Source organism: Vombatus ursinus, unplaced genomic scaffold (assembly GCF_900497805.2).
Source record: "Vombatus ursinus unplaced genomic scaffold, bare-nosed wombat genome assembly UNPS02014877.1, whole genome shotgun sequence".
Lineage (NCBI taxonomy): Eukaryota > Metazoa > Chordata > Mammalia > Diprotodontia > Vombatidae > Vombatus > Vombatus ursinus.
In genome coordinates, this window is record NW_020954655.1 from 2,439,052 (window position 1) to 2,459,663 (window position 20,612).

At 35.5% G+C, this 20,612-nt stretch overlaps 1 protein-coding gene across 2 annotated transcripts in view; it reads left to right on the forward strand.

Moving 5' to 3' along the window:
• Nucleotides 1-20,612, forward strand: part of REV1 (REV1 DNA directed polymerase) — a 126,376-nt gene that overhangs the window by 38,306 nt on the left and 67,458 nt on the right. For both annotated transcript variants that reach the window (XM_027842567.1, XM_027842568.1), the window contains exons 2-3: nt 10,103-10,166; nt 16,111-16,237. In XM_027842567.1, the coding sequence (XP_027698368.1) occupies nt 10,113-10,166; nt 16,111-16,237 (181 nt within the window). In that variant the 5' untranslated portion in view covers nt 10,103-10,112. The remainder of the gene's footprint in view (nt 1-10,102; nt 10,167-16,110; nt 16,238-20,612) is intronic.

The window sequence follows — 20,612 nt, forward strand, 5'->3', positions numbered from 1 at the left end:
CTGCTATAAATATTTTTGTACATGTGGGTCCTTTTCCCATTTCTGTGATCTCTTTGGGATATAGACCTCCAACTGGTATTTCTGGGTCAAAGGGTATGCAGTTTTATAGCCCTTTGGGCATACTTAAGTTTTCTTAGTAGTTTTTGTTGAATAGGGAATTCTTGCCCCAGTTTATTTTGCACTTTAGCTCCTGTATATTGTATATCTAAACTGTTCTTCTGATCAACTTTTCTATTTCTTTCCAAATTCTTTTGATGATTAGAGCTTTATAGTATAGTTTGAGATCTGATACTGCTAGGCCCTTTTCCTTCTCATTTTTTCTTTGATTCTTTTGATATTCTTGACCTTTTGTTAGTCTAAATGAATTTTTTTTTAGCTCTGTAAAGTAGTCCTTTTGTAGTTTGATTGGTATGACACTGAATAAATACATTAATTTAGATACATTGTTTTAATTTTTATTGGCTTGGACTACGCATGAGCAATTAATATTTCTCTAGTTGCTTAGGTGTGTATTTGTGTGAAAAGTGTTTGTAATTGTGTTCATATGGTTTTTTATGTGTCTTGACATGTAGACGCTCAAGTATTTTTCACAATCCATAGTTTTTTTTAAAATGGAATTTCTCTTTTTATCTCTTTCTCTTGGATTTTGTTGGTAATATGTAGAAATGCAGATGATTTGTATGGGTTTATTTTATATCCTACCACTTTACTGATTTTAATTGTTTTAGTAAGTTTTTTATTTGACTCTAGGGCTCCCTAAGTGAACCATCATATCATCTGCAAAAAGTGATAGTTTTTGCCTATGTATTTCTTTAATTTCCTTTTCTTTATTTCTTGCAATTGCTACCATTTCTAGTGCAATATTGAATAGTAATGGTAATAATAGACATCCTTGTTTCAAAAACCCTTATCTTTTTGGAAAGGCTTCTATTTTAGAAGTTTTAGACAGATACTAATCATTTTAAGGAAAATTCCATTTAGTCCTCTGCTTTCTAATCTATTTGTTTGTTTTAACAGTAATGAGTATTGTATTTTGTCATAGTTTTCTTAATATTGAATTGGCCCTTTGTTCCTGGCATAAATTTAGCCTTTTTATATTATATAATTTTTATGATATTTTGCTATTATCTCTTTGCTAGTATTTTATTTGAAAGTTTTTCATCAATATTTACTAAGGAAGTTGGTTTATAGTTTTCTTTCTGTTTTGACTCCCTGGTTTAGGTATCAAGATCATGTTTGTATCACAGCAGAAATTTGGTAGAATCCCTTCTTTACTTATTTTTCAGATAGTTTATGTAGTATTGGAATTTATTGTTGTTGTTCAGTCGTGTCTGACTCTCCATGATGCCATTTGGGGCAAGGGTACTGGAGTGGTTTGCCATGTCGTCCTTCAGCTTACTTTACAGATGAGGACCTGAGAGGTAAATAAGGTAAAGTGACTTGCTCGAGATCATACACTAGTAAGTGTTTGAGGTCAGGTTTGAAGATGAGTCTTCCTGGTTCCCAGCCTAGTGCTTTATCTACTGTGCCACCTGGCTGCCCTAGTATTGGAATTAATTGTTATTTAAACATTTGGTTAGATTTGCTTGTAAATCCTTCTGCTCCTGGTGTCTTCTCCCCCTCCCCCCCCCCCCCCCCCCCCCCGGTTAATTTGTAGCTTGTTTAATATCTTTTTCCAAGAAAGTTATTTATGTTTTTTATTTCCTCTTCTGTTAATCTTCTGAGAAAGGATTAGGAGTTAGGTTTTCACAACAGAACAAGGGGATAATGAGAAGGACTTCCAAGATCTGGTGGATAGTCCCTCAACCAATCAGAAGGTGCCCCAAACATTCTGTAAACAACTAGTTCCTTAATAAAGAGCCCTGGAGGCTAAACCTGTTGCAGTCTGTGGGGGTCAAGGACAGGGCAAAGGCTTTTCTCCACTGCAGCTTGCTTAATAAGCTTATTGAATATTAACTGACACACCCTGAGGACGGAGATAGCTGCTATTTTTGAACATTGGACACGTGAACTAACACGACAAGGAGGAATAAGGAATGGGTGGTTCAGGAAGAGTGTAACTCAGATGATCTGGTCCAATTCTGGGCTCAGGTGGGTGGAGTATGGATCTTACTAACCATTTAAAAGTTGATTCTACTGCTGTACCAGCATGCACATGCTACTAGAGTGAGGTGTGCCTGCTTCTCTCAAGAAGCGTAATAAATGTTTTCCTTCATTCCCTCCTGTAGTAGATTTTTGTTTCAGATTTTTCTTACAATCTGAATAATTTATATTTTTGAAAATGTTTGTCCATTTCATTTAGATTGCCAGTTTTATTGTTATGGCAGACAAAGTGATTGCACGAATAATTACTCAGACAATGTTTGAATATAATTGTGTGGTGGTGATCTCTATGGGAACTTAGACTTACTAGTGTAAAAACAGGTTAGGTGATTAAGCCAAGCACAGAGGAAAGTGGGGTGTCTCATTTACCTATGTGTGGGTGTGAGGCCCTAAGTATTACATTATGGCAGTTTATATGTGGTCTGTAGGCTCACCTGTAGCACTACGTTAATTTGTTACACTCAAAAAATTCCATCTAAAATCATTGTTTTCTCAGTTTCTTGAATTTACATATCATTGTAGTAGCTCTTTATAGTCAGGTTCTTTTTTTGTTTGCTCTTTCTTCCAAACTACTAATTGATTTTGGACTTTATGTTAATGTTGGGCTCTGCATACTTCTTGGGTGGAGGAGGGGTGTCTGGTTTGAGGTTCTGTCCCTTTAGCTTATTGAAGGACTTAGTCACGGTTAGCCCAATAGGAAGTTCTGTAATTCCAGTGACTATTGACTCCACTTTGGTCTAAGATTTCTTCCTTGGTTATTCTGTCTTATTACTGCTGGCTTATGTGCTGGACTAAAGGCTAAAACTAAGTTCCCACTGCTTTCCTCCTGGGCTCAAAGTCACAGCTGTATTTTAGAACTTGTTCTTTGGTTGGTACTAAGCTGGTACTATGCGACCACTCCTGGATCTGTGGAACTAGATAATGGTTGCTAGCTACCAGATGTTGCCCATTCCTGAACCTGGTGCTAGTTTAGGGATCCCTTGGGAACTCTTTCTGCCTCTCTACTTCCTGCCCTGGTGTTCTTTCTCAGCCCTAGGCACCGGAATGCTCCCTATCCCTGTTGCTGTTACCTCTAGGAGTAACCCACCTTGGTCCCATTATCTGCACTTTTTTTATCTGTTTGTCTCCCTAAGCTGCCCTAGGCTGGAAAAATGATCATTGTGACTTCTTCATGCTTTTCTGGTCACAGTTTAGACTTAGATGTTTTCACGAAGGAAGTTAGGGCAAAAAGGCTCCTTCTTGCTTGACTCTGACTACTCCATTAAATTGTAAGTAGTAAGTGCTTACAAAATGTTTTCTGATTGTTAACTATTGTTGGAAGATATTGGTCCAAACTTAATTTTTGCCCCAAAGCTTTCTAGTTCTTACAGTAATACTTGTCAAATATGTAGTTCTTTTCTATATCATTTATGTTTTGGGATTCATTGAACACTGAGTTATTTAATTCAGTTATTTCTTCTTCTTTGTGTAGTTTATTCTCTTAATCTACTTTTATTTTCTTAGCTGATACCAAGCAATTGCTGCTTTATAATATGGTTTGAATCCTAAAAGTGCCGTTCACCTCTTATTCTTATATTTTTCATTATTTTCCTGATATTCTAGATCTTTTGTTCCTACGAATTAGTTTTGTAATAATTTTGTCTAGTTTTGTGAAATATTCTTTTGTTCATATAACACCAAGTCTATAATTTCTCTTTGGTAGTGTTGTCGTTTTTATTTGTGTGGCTCAGCCATGATCACTGAATAAATAATCTTTGTTATTTAAGTTGTTTTGTTCTTTTTAGGGAATATTTTGTAATTGTGTCTATATACATATTTTAGTGTCTCTTGATCTCTTTAGTGACTCCATTTTTCCCCCCCTAAGGTTCTTAATCTGGGGTCTATTGTTTTGGAAAATATTTTGATAACTTAATTATTTTCCTCTTAAGCCCATGTAGCTTTATCCCTTTAAAAACATTATTCTGACATGGAGTCTATAGGAGAAAGGTTAAGAAATCTTTATTTTATGTGTTGTGTAGTTTTTTGAATGAGAATTTGAATTCTCTTTCTTTTATTCCCTTCTGGATTTTTTTATTGTTATATCCAAGCTTGCTTTAAAATGGCTTTGTCTTTCCACTGATTCTCTCTGCTTTGTGAGATATGATCTATCAACTTTCTTCATAAGATTTTTACAGATGAGTGTATATTCCAACACAGTGTTGTCTTTGGTATCCATTTCTCTTGGTTTTACAAGTTAAATGTGTAGTAAGATGTTTTGTGGACACTTTTGGTTTCCTTTTTGGGACAATTTGTATTGGTTAAACTTCTAGATAAGATTATAGGTGGTGTCAGTGTTATCTCTCTTCATTTTCTGCTTCTGGTTTTTAGTTCTGGGTCAAGTTGTTTCAGTTGTTTACCACATCTTTTTTCTTATTTGTGTGTGTGTTAACTAATTCAGACTTTAACACTTACGAGTTGATGGTTAGGGATTATAATTTCCTGCTTAATTCTGACTCAGGCATCAATAACATACTAATAACAAGTCTTTTCCTGTCTGTTAAATTATAAACTGCTTCATTCTTTATACTGTTTAATTCTTTTCTAGAAGAAAATGTTCATGACAATAAAGGTTATGAGGCACCTGTGTAATCTATAAGACCTTGGCCACTCTCCTAATTTATGAACTATGCTTTTTCATTTTTCCCTATCCTCTTTTCCACCTTTGATTTGAAGTTTCCAAATAGTAGAATTTATACTGATTGAATTTGGTGGTTCTCAACAGGGTCTTTATAGAATTTCTCTTAGTAACATCATTAGCAACTAATTTTGGCATAAAAGCTACGGTTATGTTTAAGGTATCAATTTTTGTCAGTAGTTCAACATGTGTTGTCCAGATATTCCATGAAATAATGGTTTTTGTTGCTTCTGAGGACATGATAAAATTCAGTCCTTTGGCTTACCAAGGGGTCCTGATGAACTATGTTTTTGTTTAGCTGCAACACACAGTTCAGTTCCTCTAGTGAATATCTTTACTTATTGCATAAATACCTTATATTTAGAGCCCTACTAGTCATATTTAGGAGCAGCTAGGTGGCATAGTGGATAGAGTGCCAAGCCTAGAGTCAGGAAGACTCATCTTTATGAGTTCATATCTGGCCTCAGACACTTACTGGCTATGGGACCCTCGGCAAGTCACTTACCCCGTTTGCCACGGTTTCCTCATCTGTAAAATGAACAAGAGAAGGAAATGGCAATCATTCCAGTATCTCTGCCAAGAAAACCCTAAATGGGGTCACAAAGAGTCGGACATGACTAAAAATGACTGAACAACAACAAAAGTCATATTAAAGTTTATTTGTGATCTAAAAACTTTATATTTCTTAAAACCCTTTGTTACCATTACAATAGAAGTGGAAAAAGGGCCTTAATAAATAACTAAAAACCATTTACAATGTTCATTTCTTGGGTTGGTTGCCTTAACCAAAAAAATTCATCACACTGGACTACTGGTGATTTCCCTCTTTGTAGTTAACTATTATAGATCAGTCCTTGGAATCTAGACGTGATATGTTACTTAGTTATAGACTTACTCTTAACTTCATACCTAAAACGTTTTCAACATTGTTGAACCTACTGAAGATTACGTCCCACTGACAGCCAGCTTTTGAGACCCCAGGGTTATTTATCCTCACACCATGATGAGGAAGGCATCAGAGTAGGACTTTATGGAAGAATGACAGGTTGACAGTGTTCCACTGGTACCCTTGCCAGTATCAAGATAAAGTGGGAAAGAATCTGGCATGTTACATGTACTCCCTGTGGCGAATTTATGGTATAGGAAGATTGGACAAGAGTAGCATAGAATGGCATGATTGAGCTGTGCTCCTTATTGTTGAAGGGAACTCCCAAACTGATGAGATCACAGATCCATTTTGTCACCCCAATGAAGTAGGAGGTTGTTTTGTTGTAACTGTAGGTGTGTTTGAGAGATTAGGGAGTAAAGAAATAAGTTTGAACAGTTGTAGATAGGATATTCCCTATTTCCTTGGCTTTTATGATACTGCTCTCTTCTGGTTCTCCTTTTTATCTGACAGTTTCTTAAGTTCTTTTGCTGGTTCAACTTTTATTTCCTATATGTAGGTATCTCTCAAGCCCATATTTGTCTCCTTTGCTGCCAGCCAACTTTACTACCAGTCACCTACTGCTGACCAAATGTCAATGAAGGTCAAGTAAGCCCAAGAGCCCTGCCCTAGAATATTGGCTTTGCTTCTAGTCTTCCTTAGGCAAAACAACCCTTGAGGAAAAAGGCCCCCACCAATTTTACCACCACCTCCACCACCAGCTTCTGACCAACAGCTGTCCTCAGGGCAGACAAGTCAACCTAGATGAAGCAGCGGAGCAAATACTGGACTGGTCAAACCACTTCCACTACCATGTCTCTTTAGATTCTGGTGAAGACAGCTTAGGACCCTGATCCTGAAGCCTGGGAATAGCAATACCATATAGACTACCCATCCAGAAACTGACATAGTCTTAATAATGGAAATGACATTACAGAAGATGTATTGCCATTTGCTTACCACTGCACTGTAAGTGATCATGAGACCTTTCCATCTATCTGACTTTCAACTGAAACCTCTTATAAGTTTTCTTTCTCTCATTACAATGTGAGATCTTTGAAAGCAGAGACAGTCTTTCTTTCTGTGTCTCTGACACCTAGTACTCTGCTTTACACACAGGAAGTGCTTTTTAAATGCTTTTTCATTTATTTATTCATAGGAAGTCAATTAAAATAAAATGATTGTGAAGCCTCAATAAATTAGTGTATTTATAACATATATATGCCCATCTTCATAGATATTACATATTGTGTATTTCATATATATATAATATGTATGTTTTTCTCAGCAGATATTTGCATGGACATACATAAGGGTTTTAGGCATCTTAAAAGTTACCAAGTTCTGTTGATTTGCATCATTAACATTACATTAACTCAGATTTATATAGTGCTTTAGATCTTACAAAATACTTCTTTTATAGACCAAAAAAAACAGGCACAGGAGGTTAATTGACCTATGTGGAGAGAGAAAGACATGTAAGTTGATTATTAAGTATTTATTAAACTTACTACATGCTAGCACTGAGTTAAGTACTGGAAGATACAAATACAAAAACTGAAACAATCCATGTTTGGAATGAACTCACATATAAAAATGTATTATACATAATAAATATTAAGTTAATAAATACACATACATACAAAAAGTAATTAAATTACAAGGTACTTTGTGAAGGAGAGTATTAGCAGTTGCTGGGATCAGAAAAGAGTTCATGCAATGTATGATGCCTAAAGAAGAGAAGTACTCTATAAAGCAGAGGTAAAGAGGAAATGTATTCCAGATATGGGTAAATGAAGTGGAAGAACAAGGAGGTGGATGGGAGGAAGGTTGTAAGTGAGGAATGAGGAAGAGGCCAAATTTGAAGGTGTGACCAAGTGCAAGAGGGAGAGTAATGAATGTGTAATGAGGCTGGAAAGATAGCCCTGGGGTTGTAGAGAGACATTATACTTACATACAATACTTCTAAGTGTTTGGACAAAGCAGGTGCAGGGATTTAATTATAACCCCATCATTTTACAATTAAGAAAACTTAGGCTTAGGGATTTGCCCAGGGCCACAGAGGGCAGAACCAGGATTCAAATTCAACTCTCACTGATTTTGGATTCAACACTCTTATCATTGCATCACATTACTTGTAATATTTTTAATGGAGTCCCTGAAAATATGATTTTAGGGCTGTAGTAAGATAAACTTCTGTCTGTTCAGCTTAGTGGAGAAATGAGGTGTTAACATTTATTTGTATATTTTGGTTAACTGAAAATTTGACATGCAACATGGGAACTTGATTTTGAAAGAATGAGAATACATTAAAATTATCACTAAGCTCTACTAAACAATTTAATTTTTGATTCAGGAGACACTTTAGGATCTTGTCATATCTTAGGGTCTTATTATGTGCATCAGTTATTATATAGTACTGTAGATTGTGATGGGACAAGATATTGGTAAAATGAGTTACTGACTTTTTCTCTATGTAACTTGGGTCATTTGAAAATATTTCTATTCTTAGTTTTGTCTCATAAAAGTAAAATTTATAATGGACTATTTTTAAGAATTTTCCAGTTATTTGAATTCTGATTAAATGTTTACTATATCAGAAAACCTATGTGACTCACATGAGGCCTTAAGTAAAACTTCTTCTGTTGCTTGGTGTTTAAGGAACTAATGTCCACAAGTCTTCAGATGAGTACAGTGAAGGGGCAGCTAGGTGGCACAATGGATAGAGCTCTGGCCTTGGAATCAGGAGGACCCGAATTCAAATGTGGTCTCAGACACTAGACACTTAACTAGCTGTGTGACCTTGGCAAGTCACTTTACCCCGATTGCCTAACAAAAACAAAAAGAAAAAAAAAAGAGGCAATGACAGATGAGTATAGTGAACTTAACACTTTAATGTTTCATTTTAATCTTTTCCTTCAGCCTGAAAAATTAACAACTTATGTTAAATCTGTTCTTTATTATCTATTATAATTAAGACTATATTTGTCAGAATAGGTCTGTGGGCTTCAGGTTTGTGTGAGGACGATAATTGTGTAGCCAAGGAGCTTGTATTTTATCTTGGAAGCAGCAAAGAGATGTTAAAATTTCTTAATCATGAGAGTGACATGACAAAACTTGTACTTAACCAGTTATGTGGAAGATAGATTGGAGAAGAGAGAGTGTGGTAGCAGAGAGACCTGTTAGCAGATTATTAAATTTAGATGAGAAATGTTATGTGCCTGAAGTAGAGTGGTGGCCTGTGAGCAGAGGAACAGACGAAAGATCTTATGGAAATAAAATCTTCAAAACTTGACCAAAATTGACATGAATGGGGCTGTGGATGTGTAAAGAAGGAGTTGATGAGCATGACTGGTTGTGGACCTGAGTGACTAGAACAGGCCTGCACAGCCTGGGGCCTGCCAACGGATTTCGAGCGGCCTGCAAAAAATGCAATGTAAAGGGTCCTCTACATTTTTTACGGGCAGGCCCCAGGTTGTGCAGGCCTGGACTAGAAGAATACTGATATCCTTGAAAGAATTAAGGGAGTTTAGAAGAGGGAGGAATTGGGTTAGAGATGCCAATGAGCCATTTAGCTGGTGGTGTCCAGTAATAGTTGCTGCTGGGGGGATTGGAGAACAGGAGTGAGATTAATTCCAGATTATATAGATTTTTGGAGTCATTTACCTAGAAGTGATAATTGTCCTTATGAAATCCTCAAGATTATAGAAAAGAGGGCCAGGGGCAGAGCCTTGAGCAATACTCCAAGTCTTAAGGAACAGAATGAAATTCAAAACATTTGAAAGGAACTAGGGTCAGAGGAAATGTGTTTATAGTTTTATGGTGTTCCAGGTAGTTTATTTACCTTCTGTTTAAGGTATACCATTCAGTCAAAGTTTCTCAGAAGTCACTCCATAGGTTCATTTGTTTGAACACTGAAGAAAATATATGGGAAGAGCATTGGATTTAGATTTAAAAGAACTGGCAACTGTATGGATGTGGGCAGATTACAAATGTTCTAAGCCTTAGTTTCCTTATCTGTAAAATGAGGATAATACTAATTAATACTATCTACTTTCCAAAATTGTTATGAAGAAATCAATTTGTAAGCTGTAAAGTGGTATGTAATTAATAGTTCCACAGTGAACATTGGTTACTATCCTATGTTCATTTGTATTCATATTACTTGAAGAAAATTCTCCAAATGGGGTTTTCAATGGTATTTTAAGCTGGGTGGAGGATATGGTGAGGGAGGAATTCTTTTGAAACATCATACTTAATTATTGCATGTTTAACCTCTTTGAATCAAAATTTAGTTATTTTTGTTTTATGCTACCTGCTTGTGAGCATTAATGAAATATCAGTAAAAATGGTGAAGAATATTGCCAAATTAACCTTAATTCTCTTCTTTTCTTATGCAGAAGCTCCAGTATGAGGCGAGGTGGATGGAGGAAACGAACTGAAAATGACGGCTGGGGGAAATGGGTGTGTTTAAGTACAATTTATTTTGTAACTACTCTTAAACTATTTTACTTTGTTCCTGAGTTTCTAAAACTTTTGTTCTTAACCAAGAGTAATTCTTTGAAAGATCTAAAGTAAAAGACTTAATTGCTTTTTGTAATGCTGCTAAGCCTTGTCAGAAAAAAGTTGGGAAATGATGGAGTCATAAAATTCTTGTAAAGCCATTCTGAATATAGGCCATAATGAGCTAGATTTTCCCCAGTAACTAAGTTCATCATAGATCATACAGTGAATTATCTTTTGGGGATGCATGAGTTTGAAAGTAGGGTGTTTGTAGGATTGGCTCTAGGCCAAACTACACCAATGTTAGGTAGAGCCTTTGCATCTTCTTTACATTTTCCTCAAGTCCTTCCTGAGCTCTTTGTAACTCGGGCAGTATTCTAAAATTATCTTCCCTCTTCCATTAAAATAATCTCACAGTTCTATAATTTCAACTCAGTTTGATTAAACTCATTCGTACTTTTCTATTGTTTTCCTAAAAGAGATTTTGCATTTTAAAAAAGGACAGTTCTTAACTTGAATGAATCTAATTGGTGAATTTGGGGTTGTGTGAATTTTAGAAATGTGGTCAGGGTTTTTTTATTTGTTTTTTGTTTTTGTCTAGCGAAGGTAGACAGTATTTTTTTGGTGGGAGGAGGGAGAAGAATTAGAAGGTCTGTATCTGTGGTTTTATTAGTATAGGGAATTCCTGTTGTAGAAATTCCATTCAAGTGCAGATCTGCACTTGACTATAATTTTAGTTACCTGGGGATACTGACAAGTTAAATGACTTACCTGCTTGTAGTTGGACAGTCAGCATATCTTGAAAGCAAGACCTGAACCCAGGTCTTCCTTATACCAAACTTCTTATACCAGTACTCTATGCACTACATTTATAGCTCTCTCTCTCTTTGTTAATGATATAAATAGCAATACTTGGTGCATCATATGATAAAGGTATGTTTTATAATTTAAAACTTTTTTGTTTTCATTGAAAAGTTAGCTTTCATTAAATCTTACTTCATTTTTTTTGTGGTCCGTCAAAATATACATTGAGTAAAATGTTCCATTTTTCCCAGAAGTGGCAACAACTTGTATAATTCTTTTTTTACTAGAAGAATAAAATTTTTTTTGAAGATTCTTGACTATAAACGTTGAATAGCGTTAATGTCAAGGTTATTACAATGAACAGAAATCTGTACTTCATCCCCTCCCCCCACCCCATTGGAAATAAAAAGGAAAAACAAAATGCACATGACATATCTCAAGATTACTTTTAAAGAATGAAAGCTCAAGTATCAATGTCTAGTGTGGCTAAAGCATTTGTTATAAGTTACTAGCTAGCATGGTAATTTTACAATTTATATTTTGTAGTTAGGAAAAGACAAAGTATGTTGCAATAGAAAGAGGTTAAGTCTAATCTTAATCATTTAACACAGTGATTAGCACTGTACCTTGCATATATGAGGTGTTTATTAGATCTTTATTGTTTGGAATTTGATAGGGTGTTTATGAACACCCTATCTGGAAATACTAGAATTAGAAAGCACTCTTTTCAGAGCTTGAAAGAGAATGTCTTTTATAGAGTAGTTAGTAAACTTAGGAAACTCTAGGTAATAGTCTAAAAATAGGTTCAGAAAAGGTTTAGGTAAATTCATGAATGTTGACTCAGTAACTGGTTATTGAGGGAAGCAAGGGATCTTTGTAGATTCATCTCATTTGATCTCGACTTAGTTGCATAGTCATGCCATCTCATAAAATATATTTTATTTGTAATGTGAGAGACAAAATAGTGTCTGGATTAGATCATGAGTCTAAACAGTATGACTTTATATTGATGTTGTGTTTACTGTGTTACTGATACGAAATGAAGGGCATCCTTTTGGGGATATTCCAAATGGGCAGCTAGGTGGCTCAGTGGATAGAGTGCTGGGTCTGGAGTTAGTACAAATTTGTACAAAGGAATACAAATTTGGACTCAGACAGTTAATAGTGGTGTGACCCCAGGCACTCAACCTTGTTTGCCTCAGTTTCCTCATCTCTAAAATGAGCTGGAGAAAGAAATGGCAAACCACACCAGTATCTTTGCCAAGATAACCCCAAATAGTCAGAAGAGTCCACGATGGAAACAACTGAACAAAAAAATATGAAATGAATTTATTATAGTCTCATTACTTGGGTATTTTAGCACAGTTTAAAAGAGACACCACTCATCTGAAATTCCTACCTTCTGTTCTTCTGAGGTTTACAGTTCCCAGCATAAAAGGAACTGGTTTGTAGTTAGAGATTCCCAGCTTCTGAGAACCAGAAGCACTAGATATCTTATAATTTTTCTACCCAGTATTCCTAGTTTTGTTCTTTAGGATCAAGAAAAAGAAGTCTAATCCCTTTTCTTTCTGATATCCTTTCTAATACTGAAGACACCTATCATCTTGTTCTTCCTATCCCCCACCTCCCCTGCCAATATACTCTTAGGTTAAATGCCTCAAGTCCTGTAGCCGGTCTTATTATGGTACAAATGTCATGGTCCCTGCTGCCCTTCTCTGAATACTCTTCACGTTATAGATGTTTTTGCTGAATTTGCAGAATTGAACTCTAGATTTCAGCAAGGGCAAATATAATAGGTCAGTAACTTCCTTATTCCTGGAAGCACTCATATAGTAAGCACTTTAAAAAAGCTTTTTGCCTACCTACCAGCTAGATTTCTTAATTTAATAAGTTGGCATGAGGTTCTTGAGTGCCCTGTCATGTTCTTGACTCATATTAAGGTCACAATCCAGTAAACACCCCCAGATCTTTTCTAGATGGAAGCATCATGTTACAGAGGGAAAGCACCTAGATTTTGGAGTCAGAGGGCCTAGGTTCAAATACTGCATTTGGCATTTACTACCTTTGTGACCTTGACCATGTGTGAAATGACCTCTCTGGACCCCAGTTTCCTGATATGAAAAAGAAGGGGGTTAGTCTGGATTATCCCTCAGGTCCCTTCCTGCTCTAGAGCACTATTGATATGGTAGATCAGGTCTTCTCCATTTTATACTTATGAAGTCGATTTCCTGAACTAAGTGCATACCTTTATATTTATCCCTATTACATTCCTTGTTATATTCATTGTTCTAACCTACCAGTATCTTTTCTAATCCTTATGGCTATCCACTGTTAGCTATCCCTCCTATATTTTTGACATCTGTAAATTTTATAAGCATGTGTAGAGCCTGTATCCAAATTATTGATAAGATTATATAGCACAAGGTCAAGTTAACTGAAATATCCTATTGGAGTTATTCCAGCAGAGGATCACTTCCAAGCTGCCATAGAACTATTAATAGAATAGAACTCTTTGGGTCTGGCTGTTGAACCAGTTGAGAACATTTATTGTACTGTATTCATTTTTTTCCATTTTTTCCACAAGAGCAGTATGAGATTTTATCAAAAGCTTTGCTAAAATCTAGGTAAACTATGTCTTTAGCATTTCACTGATTTATTATTACTTTAGTATCCTATCAAAAAAGGAAAATAAAACTGGCCTCTTGATAAATCATGCTGGATCTTTGTGATCACTGCTTCTTTTTTTCTAGATGTTTATTCCTTTAATAATGTGTTTTAAATTTTGCTTATAGGCTTATGGTTTTCAAACTATTCTCTTGAAAAGTTTGACAAGATTTGCTCTTCTCTCACCCTGTGGTATTTTTCTTGTTTTCCATGATCTGTTGGGCACCCAAGTAGCACAAGGGATAGAAGGTTAGACTTGAAGTCAGGAAGATAGAGTTCAATCAGTAAATATTTATTAAGTGCCTGTTACATGCCAGGCATTTTGCTAAGTGCTGTGGTGTGTAAAAAAAGGCAAAAGACAGCCCCTGCCCTTAAGGAGCTCACAGTCTAATAAAGGAGATTACAAAGAAACAAATATGCAAAAAGGAAAATATTTGTAGGATAAATAGGAAATAAAAGAGGGAAGGCAGTGGAATTAAGAAGGATTGGAAAAAGCTTACTGTAGAAATGTCGGCATTTCACTTGGGACTTAAAGGAAGCTGGGGAGGTCAAAAGTCAAAGGTGGGAAAACATTTCAAGTATGAGGGACAGCCAGAAATCCTGACTCAGATATTTATTAGCTGTGTACCCCTGGACAAGTCACTTTACCTTTTTCATCCTCAGTTTCCTCATCTATAAAATGGAAATAATAATAGCACCTACTTTATAGGAGTGTTGTGAGGATCAAATGAGATAATGTGAAATATTTTGTAAACCTTTGTAACACTACATAAACACTAGCTGTTATTATTAAGCTATCATTTTAAAAATCAGTGACAGTAGCTCAATGACTGCAATTATATCATATAGTTACTGATATTTTGGACCAAGTGACTTGAACTCATCAGTATGCCCTCTTATTATCTCCTTACTTATTTTGGTTATCCGCTCTCCACTGACCCTATTTGTTCATTCCTTTTTATTCTAAAATTGTCTCCTTTTTCCTAAGGAGAATTGTTTCTCTTATTGATATTTGTGTTTTCAGAATTTCATTCTTAAAAGCTTCCTTTCAGCCCCTGCTGACTTCTTTTAGTCAGTGAGAATCTTTTTCTGAGCCCTTTGCAATCTGCTCATCTAAAGTCTAGGGTGCATGTTATATATTATTCTCAGTTTTCCCTGAGGTAAAACCTTTCTCACAAATCGTAACATGAAGTGGTCACTACTCTACCAAGGTTTCCTATCACTTTCACAGAAGAAATACGTTTTTCTAGGCTACTGATAATCAGTTTGAGAATAGCAATTCCTTCCTGTTCTTCCACATTTTTAAGACAAATTATCATTAAGGAAAGTCAAGAAATTATTTCTTCTGCTTTTAGCAGAGCACTCTAGCAGATGTCTCCATAGTTGAAGTCACCATAACTACTATATCACATCTGAACTCATCAGCTAGTACCACATTCTGTACAGGTTATATGTATTTAGTACAGGTGAGAAGTAAATTTCTGCTCACAATGAAATTCTATAAATGCTTTCTAGCTCTTTTCTCCCTTCATTTCTTGAATTTCCTCACCAGATCATATTCTCATCATGCCTCAGCATCTTTGCCTCTCAGAAATCTTTGACTTTTTTTTTTAGGCTCAGCTTAGGTTATAACTTCTACTTGAGGTCTTTCTTTATCCTTCCAGTTAGTGCTCTCTCCCTCAGTTTATCTTGTACTATTACTTATGAAGAAGAAATGTGCATTCTTATCCCTTAGAATATAGATTTCCTTGAAGGCAGGGTCTGGGCAGTTTTTTCTTTAGTCTTTGTATTTCCAATATTTTCTATAGTGCCTTGTATGTAGTAATCAAAATGTAACAGTTCTTTGTTAAGTGGAAAAATAGACCTTTAAATTTCCAAATAGTTTAAGGTCTGGTACTGAATCTTGGGATAATATGTATTTTATTAACATATATACTTATATATGTACATGTGTAGATGCATAGATGTATAGACATATGCATATGTGTGTTTATAACATACACATATTTTTGTAAACTGAGATGGATTTTTAATATTTGTTTTACTCCTTACTCCAAATAAGAATATAATTTCTGTTTTCCAAAGTAGTTTTTCAAAAATATAATTGTAATACATTTTAGGTAATTTGTGAATATATTGAAAAGTGAAATAAAAATGATTTTTGAGAAATAGACCTTTTTAGTGTATTAGGAAAGTTTATTTTCTCAGGCATTCCAGTGGTAAATCTATTTTTAAGGAAAAGTTACATTGATGCCTTTTGTTTTTGTATGTGATTTTTGTGTTCTTTTTCAAACCAATTGACTGTTCTTATGTGCTTGGGTCACTCACAAAAAACTGTTTTCCGTTTTTATATAATTTTATTTTTTAAAAAGAGGCAAGAGAAGAAAATCCAACATATTTGTAACTAATTACTGAAATTTCTTCTTTCCAATTTTAGGGTGGGTACATGGCTGCAAAGGTCCAGAAATTGGAGGAGCAGTTCCGATCAGATGCTGCTTTGCAGAAGGATGAAACACCATCTACAATTTTTAGTGGAGTTGCTATCTATGTCAATGGCTACACAGGTTGTGTATTTTTTTAATAGCTAACCTATATTAGCGTTGCTGGGGTACATTGAATAAAATGGAAGATTTAATATAGAATTTAATCTTCAGCTATTTTTAATTTAATGAGAAATGCCAATTTCAGATTTTGTTTGCATTAATTTAGTACCAAATTCTTTATCAAACTGTATATTCTTTGGTTTTAGTTGAAAATTTGAAATAAAATATGTTGCTTGAGAATTAATTATTTTGCCTGTTTGGCAAAAGTTGATTAAAATTAAGGTTTGTAAAAAAAAAAAAAAAATTAAGATTTGTAATGAAGCAACTATTATTCCAGTTACTCACTGGTTTTTAATTTAGTCCAGGAATGTTAATTTGAAAATAGTCATTTATATTGTTCACTCAGAGGGACTCTTTCATTTTAATGAGTGAAATAGCATCTATTTTATTTGAAATTAATTTCTCATCTTTTCAGTTGCAGAAAAGAATTATATATCTCTAATTCTACTTCTCTAATCCTTTGACACTAGTTTTTGTATATATGTGTGAATTTAGGCCCATTTCCTCAGTTGTTAGAATGGAGACAGTATTATCACTTTTTTAGCTTTCTAGTGTTACATAAAATGAGGAGCACTAGAACAAGGGGTTTGTGTTAGGTGATGTATTAAAATCTTCTACAGCTGTAAAACTCCATGTTCCTAAAGAATTTTACATAAGTAATTATGATGAACTTTCTGGGAATGTATAGTATTTAGTTGGAACAGATTTCTATGACTATCAGAAATTACATTCCTTTCCATTTCTTAGAAATGGAAGTCTGGGTGACCAGCCTTTTGCATAATGAATTAGCAAATGAAAATAAATGCTTTAAAAGTTTTGGCACAAAAAAACCAGTGCAACCAAAAGTATAAGGAAAGCAGAAAATTGGGGAATAAATTTTGCAACAAGTATCTCTGATAAAGGTTTCATTCTCAAATATATAGAGAACTGAGTCAAATACAGGTCATTTCCTAGTTGATAAATGGTCAAAGGATATGAACAGGTAGTTTTTAGACAAAGAAATCAAAGTTGTCTATAGCCATATGAAAAAATGCTCTAAATCACTGTTGATCATAGAAATGCAAATTAAAACAACTCTTAGGGACCACCTCATATCTACCAGATTGGCTAATTTGACAAAAAAGGAAAATGATGGATGTTGGAAGGAATATGGGAAAACTGGGACACTAATGTACTGTTGGTAGAGCTGTGAGCTGAAGAGCAGTTTGGAACTGTGCCCAAAGGGCTCTAAAACTATGCATACCCTTTGATCCTGCAATACCCCTGCTGGGTCTGCATCCCAAAGACATCCAAAAAAAGAGAAAAGGACCTATTTGTACAAAAAATATTTATAGCGGTTCTTTTTGTGGTGGCTAAGAATTGGAAATCAAAGTAGTGCCCATCAATTGGGGAATGGCTAAACATGCCTGTGGAATATTATTGTGCTATAAGAAATGACAAGTATGATGATTTCAGAAAAACCTGGAAAGATTTACATGAACTGATGCAAAGTGAAGTGAACCAGAACCAAGAGAACATTGTATACAACAACAACAGTCTTGTTTGATGAACTGTGAATGACTTAGCTATTCTCAGCAATACAGTGATCCAAGACAATCCCAAAGGACTAATGATGAAGCATACTATCTGCTTTCAGAGGAAGAACTAATATTCGTTGAATACAGACTGAAACATGCTGTTTTTCACTTTCTTTAATTTTTTTTCTTTTATTTGGGTCTTCTTGTACAAAATGATTAACGTGGAAATGTTTTACATAATTGCACACATATAACCTATGTCTACTTGTTTGCCATCTCAGGCAGGGAGGATTAGAAATTGGAACTCAAAACTTTAAATAAAAATGTTAAAAAATTGAAAGAACCTGGGCAAGTTACTTAACCCCAATTGCCTAAAAAACAAAAACAAAAAAATTGAAAGAAGAAAAAAGTCCAGAACAATCAGGCACATATGCAGTCCTCATCTTTTGATGGAAATTGGGGTACATGAAGACTGGATTTCTTCCATCTTACCCAAGCTGAAAGTACAGAGGCCTCTCATGGGCCAGATTCTACTATGACTTGACACTGAAGCTTTAACCTGCTCTATTTTTGAACTGGGCCAATTTATCCCTCCTTGGACAACCTGGTACTTTCTTCTCTACTCCATTCCAGGGACTTACCATATTGGTGCTGGATTTAGTGGAAACATCTAATCAGGTTTTTATCCCTGTGCTATCACACCAGCATCTTTTAATTCTTTGCTTATTCGTTCATATATTTTTATTGATCATTGAGTTTAGGTGCTGACATAGTTCCTACCTTCAAGGCATTTGTAATCTATTTGTTTATCCAGTGGCACATGGGAGCTTTCCTTTGAAAACAAACACAGAAGCAGGCTTGGAGCTGTTCTTTCAATTGAAATAAATCATACTAGACAGGTTCTGATTGTAATAGTTCTCATTGTTGCTTGTTGCATAGTGGTCCAGCAAGCTTTGCTTAGGGAGGAGTATTCTCTGCTAATGTCAATACATGCATCTTTCTACGTCTCCATTCTCCAGAGAAGGAATTGCCTATTATGTGCAAGGATCTGTCCTTGCAGAGGGGTCTGGTTATTAACTGAACCTATCTTTTGTCAGGATGGTGGATCTTTATAGGAAAAGGCTTCAATAACTTGCTGCAGTGCATTCTAATCCACTCAACCTTTCTTCTATTGACTCTCCTCTGTGACTTTTTTTCAGAAGACAAAATAGTGCTAAAGGCCATTATGGTGTGTCTTCTCTGTCCTTGAAATGGAGATGTGAGAGATCTTGTTCTCTCTTTATCTCAGATGGAAGTCTTTCAGGTCTCTGTTCTTGGGCAGGAAGAATATTAATAAGTTGTTTTGTGCTCCTAGCCACTTCAAGCCACTCTCAGGTCTCTTTGTACTTGAGTTTCTGCTCTTTTGTTATGTTGTAAGGGAGGAAGTCTTGGTCCTGATCTTGGACCTTGGACATGGTCTCCCATCGAGTTGGTAAAGGAAAAGGATAAAACAGATAGAATTAATGAGGAGTTGCTATCTAGAATTAGGAAGGGGATAGTAAGAAAGTGCCTAGCTGCTCTTAGTGAGTTTGGATCATCTGTCTAGCTGATCTCAAACTCAGCAGGTTTAAAACAACTTATTATGAGATCTTCCTCTCTCCCCCTTCTTGATATTCCTATTTCTTTTGAGGACACCACCATTCTTTTAGTCATCCCAGGTTTCATATCTTAGTCATTTGAAATTCTTCACTGTCTTTTGCTTCCCATCTCCCATCAGCCAGTTATCAAGTTGTAGATTTTATTTTTTTAATGTGTCTTGCATCTCCTTCTTTTTGCTTACATTGCAGCCACTCTAGTTCAGGGTAGTTCTGTCCTTTTCAGTTAAAAGAGAGCATGCTTTTCCCTTCTCTCTCTTTTTAAACCCATCTCAATGAGAGATCACCTCTCTGCTATATGAAGTAAGAACCTAGGCAAAGAATTGGAAATTGAGGGGATGCCCATCAATTGAGGAATGTCTGAACAATTGTGGTATATGAATATAGTGGAATACTGTTGTTCCATAAGAAATGATGAGCAGGCAGATTTCAGAAAAACCTAGAAAGACTTGTGTGAGTTGATGCCAAGTGAAGTGAGCAGAACCAGGAGAACATTGTACACAGTAACAGCAACATTGTGCGATGACCAGCTTTGGTAGCCTTAGCTCTTCTCAGAAATGCAATGATCTAAAACAATTCCAAAAGACTCAAAGGAAAATGCTATCCATATCCAGAGAAAGAACTATGGAGTCTGAATGCAGATCAAAGCATATGCTCCTTTTTGTTTTTTCTTGTTGTTTTCTCCTTTTGTTCTGAATCTTCATTCACAACATGACTAATGTGGAGATATGTTCAAGATGATTGTACAGGTATAGCTTATATCAGATTGCATGCCATCTTGGGAAGGGGGGGAGGGAAAGGAGGGGGACAGATTTAGAACTCAAGATCTTAAAAAAGTAAATGTTGAAAACTAAAAATAAATTAATTTTTTTTTTAAAAAGAAGTAAGAACTTAGCACAGGGTGGTTCTGGTGTAAGCAAAAGCATAGCATGACAGGAGGTCTTGTCACTCTTGTCTGGGCTGTTGCATTTTACAGTCAAACCAAACTGGCCCACATGTTGTTACCTATACACAACATTTCATCTCCCATCTTAATGTCTTTGCCTAGGCTGCCCCTTATTGGAATGCTTTCCGTCCTCAACTCAAGGACTTGTAATCCCTAGATTAGAATTCCTTCCCTTAATATGCTTAGCTTCTATATGAGGCCTTTTCTGATTGTCCTCCTCCATGATTGGTCCCTCTCTT